This window comes from Nicotiana tabacum, chromosome 17 (genome assembly GCF_000715075.1).
Source record: "Nicotiana tabacum cultivar K326 chromosome 17, ASM71507v2, whole genome shotgun sequence".
Classification (NCBI taxonomy): Eukaryota; Viridiplantae; Streptophyta; class Magnoliopsida; order Solanales; family Solanaceae; genus Nicotiana; species Nicotiana tabacum.
Window position 1 is genome coordinate 127,929,472 of NC_134096.1, and position 11,824 is coordinate 127,941,295.

At 34.7% G+C, this 11,824-nt stretch overlaps 1 protein-coding gene across 1 annotated transcript; it reads right to left on the minus strand.

The window, feature by feature from the left end:
- Positions 1-2,600: 2,600 nt before the first annotated feature.
- LOC107774431 (la-related protein 6A) lies at positions 2,601-10,509 on the minus strand. The gene is made up of 11 exons (XM_016593957.2): positions 10,077-10,509; positions 8,670-8,751; positions 7,252-7,346; positions 7,051-7,122; positions 6,886-6,965; positions 6,711-6,795; positions 6,343-6,390; positions 6,184-6,249; positions 5,834-6,091; positions 3,059-3,182; positions 2,601-2,968 (listed from the first exon to the last, which is right to left on the minus strand). The coding sequence occupies exons 1-11, from the start codon at positions 10,287-10,289 to the stop codon at positions 2,841-2,843; spliced, it is 1,251 nt and encodes a 416-aa protein (XP_016449443.1). The 5' UTR covers positions 10,290-10,509; the 3' UTR covers positions 2,601-2,840.
- Positions 10,510-11,824: the final 1,315 nt, after the last annotated feature.

Below are 11,824 nucleotides of genomic sequence, written 5' to 3' on the forward strand. Positions count from 1 at the left end.
TATCCACCTGAACTTCGAAATCAACGGAAGAAAGCTTAAAGCTTTGCGGGAAGCGGTGGAATAACGCTCCACTAGAGCGCGTAAGAAAGAAGAAAAATGGGATGGTCGTTTGGTTGCGGCTGAGGAAAACTGTATTTTTTCTGTTGAGATATTTTCAGTTTTAATCCTTGAAATATTGATAGGTTCTGATTTAGTCCTTGTAATATCTAGTTAAGCATATTAACCTTCAATTGATGGAATATATACTTTTGATCATTGTGCTTTTGAATTCTCATAAATCTAACAAATTATTAATTGTTAAACTATTTAATTACTCATCTATTTTGTAAATTTATAAATTTACAATAAAAGTTTTCTTTAAAATAATTTAAATATTGCATTTTCTATGTAAATTGACGAAAATAATACATTTTAATTAATTCAAGTTAAACATACCTCGTGAAATATCACAAGAACCAAAATTAAAATTTATTTATAATTGAGGGATCAAAAATGCAGTTAACTCTGTCTTTTCTTTCTCGGATGATGTATTATATTATACGTTTTGTTCTTTAAAAAACAAAAAACAAAAATTATTTGTTAAGTGTATGCTCTAAGACCTAAGTATCAAAGGATGAAATGATGCCAAATCTTTCACTTTGTCATTAGTTTTTAAAAGCTTACATAAACCGTTTGAAGCATTTGTGAGGAGTCGATTACTCAAATGGTCACTGAACTATCCCTAATTATCTAGTAAAGTCATTTTTCTTTCGTTTATAACAAAAAAGTCACTTAACTATGCCTATAGCACTCAGAAGGTCACTCAACCAAATTTCTCAAACTTTTGATGGCTAAATATCTATTTTACCCTCTACATTTTTATTTTTATATATTTTTTAAATATTATAATTTTTTTCTTTTTAATCTATATTATGAACTTACCTATAGAACAAATAAATTTTATTATAAAGTAAAAGAAAGTGTAAAATATTTTTTATGCATATATAATATTGAAATAATAAATAATTGAGCATAAATTTTAAATATAAAATATATATTATAAACTATATCTCTATTTTAAATTTTTTATATTAAACGTATGGAATATAAGTTTTAAAAGTTTTTATTCTATTTTATTTCAATTTTATAATTTTTTTTTGAGTTTTTGTCATTATTATCAAAATCATTTCTAACTAAATTTTTTATTGTGCTCAATTATTTTATTATTCTAACATTATATATGCTTGAAAAATATTTTGTACGTTTTACTTTATGAATAAATTTATTTGCTTTATAAGTAAGTCCATAATATAAATTAAAAATAAAAAATAATATTCAAAATATAAAAGAAAGAAGATAAAGGTTGATAATTTAAAGGGCAAAATAGGTATTTGACCATTAAAAGTTTGAGAAATTTGGTTGAGTGACCTTCTGAGTGCTATAGGCATAGTTAAGTGACTTTCCTGTTACAAATGAAAGAAAAATAATTTTACCAGATAATTATGGATAGTTGAGTGACCATTTGAGTAATGGACACCGTTTCTGAGAGACTTTGTAAGTTATGCAAAGTGTAATTTAGGCTAATATGACTCCAAATCATTAATCTGACAAGAAAATTTAGTTCATAATGAAATTTTGCTAATTGACAAAACCAGCAAGAGTATAAACCAAGAGCTTGAAGCACTCAAGAGAGCAAGAGATCCAAGATAATTAGATTTAAGATCGAATACATGCACTGCAAACTTAGTCAATATAAGAAGAGTGAACTTCATGAGGTGAGATTAAAATAGGTTATGGTGCTTAAATACAAATAACTTAGATATCTAGGCTTGTTACTCTAGGAGAATGAATTGATAGATGAGGACGTAACATATAGAATCAAAATCAAATGGTTAAAAATGAGAAATGCCCAATACACATCGACAAAATGAGTATTGACGAAATGCGGATGTTAAATCCTTTCCTTGGTACAAATTCTAAAAATCTCATATATAAATTACCAATCCAATGGAGGATTTGATTACAAATTTAAGTCTGATATTCTTCTTTTCTTTGCTAGATATGAGTCAAGGTCTATAACACTCTCACAAATGGGGATTGGGGACGACTGATATAATGCACAAAATAATATGAACGATCATCAACAACAAAAAAATAGTTGTCTTTTCCTGAGAGCTCATTTTAGATTATCTTACTTTCAGATAAGGTTGATAAGGCAGGTGATAGACGTTCGGTTGCTATATGTCGTTTTTCTTAATGGATCAGTAATAACTAAATGTATATCTCATCAGAATAAAGTATTTTGCTATAGTATGAAGTTCCATTATGGATAACATTTTATTGCTTTTTCTTAGGAGTAAATCCTTACACTCGGTCTGTTTGTATGTCTGGTTGTTCAAGAATTGCACTAGGTTTCTCTACAACCAAGATTTTAAATGTTCCAAGTGTAAACCTTATAACTTGTTATGCTCTCCAATTTCCATAAAAAAAGATTGATGATCTTTCTCATGCACACGAAGGGATTAGAGTATGGTGTTATTCTGAAAATTGGATTGCACATAAGATAGTAAATCATTGCATCACAATGCAAATTTAGAACATATCGGCTAAACCCTTAAATCTACTGCACAAAACAAGGACATCATAATTGCCACCCAAATTCAGTCTTCAATAACATAATGGTACATAAAACAAACATAAGATTATATACCTCTGTCCCTAGGAACCCTCAATAACACGGTGAGGAGTTCATTTGCAAACTCGAGGTGCAACCAACAGTATTCATAATCCAACCATTTTCCAACGGTATTATCACATCGACAACATAGCAACAAAATCCACAAACATTTGACAAAACACCATTAGCTTGGAGATGAAGAAAGAGGTCGGCCGCGACCCATAGCAAACCCTCTGGTTCCATCAGGCATTCTTGGACCAGGAGGAGGTTTAGATGGTTCAACCGCATGATTGTAAGAAGTAGTTCCATGGCCTGGTGATGTTTAAACAACAATAAGATCAACTTCAAGAAAATTAGTAGAAGCAAGAGAGAAGACAAGTGTAGTGTCCTCAGTTAAATTACCATGTCCGTTTGTGCCACGCTTGTTTCTTCTTCCACGACTTCGATTTCTAGTTTGCACCCTATGCTCATTTTTCTCCTTTTGTGCATGCTCCCCAATGGTCTCCTTTGATCGATGGTCTCCCTCCTGCAATGCAGAAAATATATATATCAAATATCGAAAACAAACATACTCCACGTCTCCTGAAATTTCGCTTTTTATTGATCCTCAAGAAACCATAAACTGCAGAGTTTTACTATAGCTATCAATGAACATGGCAGCTGGCCGCAGTGGCGGATCTAGAGTGGAAGATACGGATTCACCAAAACCCAGTAGCTTTTGCACAGACCTTGTATATGTATTGAAAATCCACAAAATATCTATAAATATTTTGACTGCGAACCCGGTTATTATTGTATATTAGCTTGAGGTCGTTGTAAGAGCCCATAAACTTTAAATCCTGAATCCGCCTCTGGAGCCTGGACAAATTTATTTGTCATGATTACAGCATAAGATGACAATGTTCAGGATCGAGTAAAAGGTTAGTTTGACAAATGGCATAATGGAAAAGAAACAGGACTGGCAATAGAGTGATTGATGGATAAACATAACATGATCGGGAGAAGAGGGAGCAAAACAGGAAGGTATTGTTTAAACCTTTTTGCTTGAAGGTGACTACGCTGCTCCTTTCCTTTTTCCCTTTAACTACACAATCAGTCTAGTCTGCGCATCTAAACTCTTTGTTCTCTCATTCTTTCATACTTGGTTTTCAAGAATAATCCAATTTAAACACCTTTGACAAACGTGTTGGTATGGAGGAAAACATTTTGGAAGAATGCATAAATTCCTCCCTTGAACTTGTTCGAAATATCAGTTACAACTTAAAATTTGCGGGTAACCTAATACTCCCCTGTTTGTTCAAAATGTATCTAATACCAATCTGAGTGGTGATATGACATATAGTCATATAACCAAATGAGAACAAGGGGGACTTTTACATTCGCTGCCATGCGTTGTTTACACCTAATTTGCTCTCTTTTTTTCAAGTATTTTTTCCCTCTTGTCCACTCTCTATTTTCAGCATAAATTTAGATTTCTTTTATATTCTTTTTCTTTTCTTTCCCCCTTTTTTTATACTTCAAATCCATGCCCTGAATTTTTCAATTTCAATCTAACCTTTTTATTTGTCTCTCATCCCCTTTTAATTAAGTTGCTAATCTCCTTAGCTCTCTTTTAAAAAATCTGATGCAGATTTAAATGAATCCGCAAGTCTTGTTGAGGTCCCAAAATCAACATCTATTTGTCTTTCATCCCCTTTTAATTAAGTTGCTAATCTCCTTAGCTCTCTTTTAAAAAATTTGATGCAGATTTAAATGAATCCGCAAGTCTTGTTGAGGTCCCAAAATCAACATCTCGAAAAGCAATCATGAGATAAACACCTTGAACATAACAAGAACTAACTGCCTCAAGGAAACAGGTATGGCAAAGTACCACTGAGCACATGCCTTTCAGCACAAAGGTTTTCCCTGTTATTTGATCTATATGAATTTGTCATTTTCCAAAAGTATATGCCTCAAGAGTTCTTCTACCATTTAGGAAAAGGATACATAAAAGCTAGTGTACACATTGGAGAAAAACAGTCTTGAATGGAAGTTTAATGAAATATAATGAAGTAGAATAATTTAAGGTTCCATCGGTTATCAAAAAAAAAAGGTTCCGCATTTTCGTGAACTCTCATTCTGCAAGCTAAATAGATGAGAGAGAGAGATCTTACTGATTGTTAACAATTATAGGAGGCAGCTTTAAGCTACGTGACATAAAGAGGTAAAGAAACTCAACTTATTGGGTTTTCCAATTATTGTGACAAAATCATTAAAAAGATTGAACATCATATCTTTTACTATTCTTTATGCTTTCAACAATAACATAATCAAGAACAATCTCTACGAAGTACTATTCTCCATGATTCACCTTACTTAGGACTCACCCCCTCAAACTCAAGGTGATTTCCAAAACACACAGAAAGCAATATATTCTAGGAAGATATATGGCAAGTCTCCAAAAGAGGAGATATGGCAAGTCTCCAAAACAGAAGAGATATGGAAAGTCCCCAAAACAGAAGAGATATGGCAAGTCTCCAAAACAGTAAGAGATACGGCAAGTCTCCAAGACAGCACTTACTAAGTTAAATTGGTAGCTGAATAGTAACAAGAAAAGTGCTAGATCAGTAACCAGAATAAATGCTAGAGAATAACGTTCAAAGAATGGCCAACTTGTACCAAGATAGGCAGTGTTATCGATATGGTCACTGGAAAGAGACTTGGTGCCACCAAACGATCATCAGAAAGAAGCGGCTACATCATAGAGGAGGCTTTAATACTATGTGAAAGAAAAGAAGAGAGAATAATCTTTTCGGCAGATAACGACAAAACAACTTATAAGAAGGCTCTTCATATAGGATTTTTGAGCTAATGAAATAAAGGAAAGCTTTTATTTTTGGGATTAGTAATCATTTTGACATGATCATCAAGAATATTCTACACTACATCCTTAATTCTAACATCCTGACTTTCAGCACTCATCTTTCATCTACTTCTTTCTTAATTTGTTTCCAGTTTACCCGTATTTTTAAGGTATGTTTAGTAAAAATAAGAAAATATCAATTATCGAGTAGCATTCATCCTTTGTCTAGTCACACCTTTATTCATTTGTTTTCTAAACACTAACTCCAATACACTACAAATAAGCGACTGCATTTGGACATAAATCTAAAGATTGCAAACGAGATTAAGATTAACCTCTTCGTCTTGTGAATCAATATGATGCTCATTTGAATGGTGTTCCTCATTAACTGCCAGATCAGACGCTTGGATATTGGTATTCCTATCAGAATCTGGATAGCTCCCGCCTTTCTTACTTTGGCCAGGCTTGTTCTGAAGAACACGATGCTCACTTGAATGGTTTTTTACATTAACTGCCTGATCAGATGCTTGGACATTCTTATTCCTCTCAGAATCTGGATCTCTCCAGCCTTTATTATTTTGGCCAGGCTTGTTCTGAAAAGATTAACATAACATGTTATTGCATACATCAATGACGATATTAGCCAGTGTATAGGGAAAAGAAAACAAGGTGACAAATGAATTACTGTTTTTTTGAGAAGCTTGACTCGCAAGCCAAATCTCCAATCCTGTTCATCATTCAAAATGGCCACCTGAAACAACCACCACCAAAATGAACATCATCAGCTTTTTTGAAATGCCAACACCAAAATGAACTAGAAATAAGAACCTTGCTTCACACTCACAGCTTTTTCAGCAGCTTCCACAGTGTTATATTCCACAAGAGCATGCAACTACAATGAGAAACAAACAAAAAGAGGAATCAATAAATGTCCAAAGCATGCGTGAAGAAAGAAGATGCTGCCCACTTCAAAAACTTCTCATATATCCTTCAATGAGTCAGATGCAAACATAAGCAGCTTAGCAAATTGGAACCTCGAAAGCGATGACACTTCTCATGAACAACAGGGAAAACTGATATTCCAAATGTAAGCATTTCATCACTTGACATGAAGCTATAGATGTCAAATCTTTTCAGACCCATCCCATGCTTCAAACCAGTCAGGTCCTAGAAATTTTCAGATGCTCTGATGTAGCATTTGTACTTGCATACCTTACTACTGAGTAGCTTCTCCGCAGTTGTGCATTTTCTGGAATCTCTTTCAGTGTGTGGATCACGGATGGTAATATGCTTTACACTGGAAGTTCAAATATTTTAAGACCATTGCTTTTTAGAAAATAATAACAATCAAAAAGAAAATAGAGGAAGAAAGGGAAAAGAAACATACTTCCCAGCATGTCCAAATATGCGCCGAAGGTTATCCACAGAATGATCCTCGGGTAAATTTTCCACCAATACGGTACAAACCTAGACATGGTAAGTAGAAGAATAACTTCGTTGCCAATTACAGTCTAGATGATACTTATCGAGTTCCTGTAAAAGTAGAGCATACCTTGGGATCTATAATCTCACTTAATGGAAGAGGATGAAGTCGCTTCACCTTTGTCCCATCAGAACTTACAACCTCCAGAATAAGAAAAAAAGAACAAAGAGAATGAAAGACATAACCTAGGAATATTAGCAGAAAGACAAATGCATTAAAAGGAGGACAAAGCAACATTCTTCATAGCCAACGAGAAGCAGTTAGACTTACAAGAAGAGAAGATTCCCTAAGTGCAGCTGCTATTATTGCTGTGTCCTTCGTGTGCTTCTTGACTTTTCTAAAAGAAGCAATTACTTTCACAGGGACTGCAAGATACAGTCATTCAGTTGAGATTTTAAGATATAAGAAGGCAGTGAAATGGAGATTGGGAAATGGAGAGGGTAGGCCTCTTGCTACAAATGCTAAGCAACGTTGTTTTGGACCACAACAAAATGGACTCTATCAGTTGGAAGGGGCACTCCAAGGGCATTTTTTCAGTTAAAAGTTACAATATGCTGGGTTTTAGCAACAGTGAGTTATGGCCTTGGAAAAAAAAAAAGGTACAACATGGCACCTTTAAAGGTTTCTTGCTTCTCTTGGATTGTGGCTAAGGAGGCATGCCTCACAGAAAACAATCTCCAGAAGAGGGGTTTCAAGCTGTGCAGCAGATGTCCTTTATGCTAAGTTGTTCGGACTCGGGTGCGGGTATCCGATACGGGGACGGATCCGAGTATCGGATTCGGCAAAATCTAAATTTTAAGATTCGGGGGTACGGATCCGGATATGGATACGGGTGCGGGGATTCGGCTAATAAAAAATGGAGCTATAAAAATATTGTAAATTTTGAAAGATATTCTGTGAAAAAATGAATATTGTAGAATTCAATCTTTCATTCTCCAAGATGGACATTATTCTTTCATTGTCCTAAATCTGTTTTATTTTTGATTTTGAGAAATCAAAATCTCAATTTTTCTCCCAAATTTGTCAATGGACTCCGGTCAAAGTGTCCAAAGTCAGTTGACTGAATCCGTCCCCGTCTTGTATCGGTACGGCAACAAAATCGAAGAGTCTGCAAACTTAGCCTTTATGTGAAGAAGATGTTACCCACCTTTTTTTTGCATTGCAGCGTTACAAACCAGTTATGGAACATGTTCTTTTCAATATTTGGTATGTCTTGGACCATGCCTAACTCCATTTCAGAATTGCTGAAGTGCTGGACCAGGGAGGGTCTATGCAAGAAAGCTCAAAAGCTGGCTTGAAAGAAACAGTAGAATTTTTGAAGGCAAAAGAAGAAATTTACAGTGCCTTAAACTTAATTGCATTTTGTTGATCGCTTTTTGGTGCAAACTGGTTCTTGTACCAGATGTAGATGATATTTTAGACGCAATTGCTGATTTGCACAACCTGTAATTACGCCTGTTGCACTGGCTTAGTGCAAATATTTATATAATATATTATTTACCCATCAAAAAAAAATAACGAAGGCATTGAAGTGCAGCGGTATAGGAGAGAAACTAGAGCATATAAAACATACAGACCGCAAAACAGTTTCAAGAATGAGTGCACATAGAGAGGGAGTAGGAAAACAACATGAAGCCAGTATGAGATCCTTGCTCGTCATAAATAAATAAATAAGCTCTAATACTCACCAAAACCTTCCCTATCTCTCATCACATATTTCAACAGAAACTTGTCCGTAGGCAAATTTTCATCGCTGAAGTAATACTCAACCTGCAAGACACAGAAAATGTCAGGGACATGCTTTCTTCGTTCATGCTTTTATAATAAAAACAACCATGTAGTAGAAAGTATATGCTTTTTAATACTAATAATTTAGCACTAAGACAGGCAGCAAAGCTATAGCCACCAAGGAATAGTAAAAGGCTAGAGTTATTGCAAAACTCTAATATCTGAAGGTTGTTCACAGCAAAAAGCTCATATGGGAATATTAAAGTATGTATGTGAGAAAACAATTGCTTATTAACTAAGTCTTTACAATTTCACTCAGAGGCGGAGTGAAGATTTAAAACTTATGGGTTCAGGATTTTAAATTTTTTAAGTTACTGGGTTCAAAATTAATAATTTGTACATATTCAATGAAATTTTTAAGACAACTATATGGTTTGGACCAAAACTACTGGGTTCGGCCGAACCTGTAGCTTCTACTCTCCCTCCGCCACTGACTTCACTTAAAGAAAGGTCTCTGCAAGACAGTGAAATCATGCATTTGCTATCGATTCTGATAGATGCAGAAGATCTTTTATATGAATCACAAGGAAGTGCAGAAAATTCTCCGAAAGCCATAGAAATATCATTTTACAGTACAAACAATTCACGATAGTGCACAATTTACCACTTTGTTCATAGGCTCTTTTCCGGGGGTTGGGGTTGCACAAAAAAATAATAAGTTCCATTCCAAGCATTGTCCTATACTTAAAGCTCCTTTGCAAGTTCAATAATATGCTGCAGAACTACGAGAAAGGAAATACCTTAAAACCTATAATATTCAAACAACTTAGAAATTTCAAATTTCTTTTCAAGTTCTGTTCATATGTCAAGAGCCATATGGTGAGCTTGATAGGGACACCCAACGATAAAGAACTAAACTTGGAATCAATTTTTATTATCAAAATCAAATGGGCAAGTCTCAGATCAGATGAAGCAATTCCCTAATCTATAACTCCACAGTTTCTATCATACATAGCAAATACTTCTAACTTTTAAATATTAATCAGCTAATAAAAAAAAAACCTAACTTAGCGAAACACCTCAAGAACTACAAGAATCGTAGCACCCAAGAATACAGTTAAAACGCATACCGACCAAACACATCAATCCAATTGAATAATTTCACTGTCGGCATATCTACATTTAGGCAAAGTTTCAAACTTCAAAAGCATATTGCCCATCCAATTGCAAATCATCAATTTAACTGACTAAACTTCACTCCAGGACTTGACCTTTTAGCTTAATTAACCCTAAAACTCAATAAATCGCCCAAAAACAAAAAACCTCAGTACATAAAAAAAAACACCAAGAAATAAGAAAAAAAAAACCTGCTTGACGATCTTGTTACGAAGATCATCGGTGAGGAGAGTGGGGGTGACTTGGGCGTCGTGTTGATCAGACGGCTGAGAAAGATCGTCAATGAAGTGAGACTCAGGCGATCCAACAGGTGGAAAATCAGGATGATCATCATCATGCGGTGGAGATGAAACACTGTGAGAGTGGGAAGGTACTGGGATTACTCCTTCACCGTCTGCTTCCATTTTGTTAAGAGGAGAGAGAGGAGAGAAGTTATTTGGAAAACTGAAAGGTCAAAGAAGAATACACATTATTTTCTTCTTCTTCTTCCTTAGTTTCCTTGTTATTCTTCTTCTCCTTAATCTCTCGAAAGAACGCTCTGGCAATGAGCAGGTATATATATAGAAAAGATGAATTGAGACGAAATGACTTCTTCTTTTTTTTTTTTCTTCCTTTGGTTAAAGTGAATCGTTAGTCCATTTTATTTCTTTTTGGTAATTCGTTAGTCCATTTTTAGTCAATTTAGTTCAGCTTTCAAACAGTTGTAACAGGTTAATCACCTTCATGATTTAAAATATTTGCTGACCTTCCTGATTTTGAGTTTTTTGTAACATTTAATTTAACTTATTTATTAGAAATGCAAAAATTACACCTACATAATATATCTTTACTAATGAACTAATGCACAGTAGATCTATGCCTAATGTAGCTGATACTTGAGAAAGTGATTTTTTTAATGAATCGTCCGGTTGAAATTACAAAGCAATTATAATAGTTGTGTTTATCCTTAAAATCGGATAACAATTAAATTTGTAAGTGGTTTTAAGGATATGTGATTTAGTTTGGCACAAATTGAGAAATATGAAAACTGGAGTTAGAAATTAACTATAAAATAAAGCAAACCGATATATCATACAGCTTTGGCCCTTGAACTAGGTTGCCCTCGCACCAACTTAGTATATTATTGAAGAGTAAGAACTGGACTACTGAATAAAAAAGCTTAAAAGAGAAAACGTAATATATTGATTTGTTATGCGTGAATCTGTACTTACAAAATGATTGGAACCCCCTTTATATAGTAGAGGAGTTCTACATATGGTACAATTCTAAATACAAACGGAAATCTCCTGATTGGCTAATCAACCAGTCTTGACTTGATACATGCCGAGATCTCCGCCACAATCCTCGCCCCGTCACGGATTCCTCGGCTTTCTGTTATTCGACTTAGCAGGCTTCCTTCGGTCTCGCTAGATCTCTATCCTTCTCGGTCTTGACCTTAGCTGGTCTCGATCTCGATCGATCCCTGAATCACGAATTAGGCAATATTTATTCATGTAACGGTCAAATATAACTTGGGATTGAACCTCGGTCTGCCACTCCGGTCTCGATTAACCATACAAAATCGGGCAAGCCCCGATGTTGACCGTATACAGATAGTCTCCTCGTTTTTTGGAGAGTAATGACAAAAAAAGATTTGAGCCTTCGATCATGACGTAATCGTCGTGACATAAGCAGCAGAAGTGACCGAAACGTCTTGTCGGTACAATTTTCCAGGTATTTAATGCGCGTCAGTCAACAGTCAGCCAGTACCAGTTTTGAATCGTCGTTGTGAAACCGATAAATAACCCCCCTTCTTCATTATTTCAAACTTTACTTTCAAATCTTTTTCATTCCAATCTCCATAGTTCTTTGCCTTCTTCAAAGCTTCATATCTTCAGATCTTTGAGTTTCTTTGCTTGTTCAACCTAAAATACCAAATACTTCAGTCTCCATTCTTCTT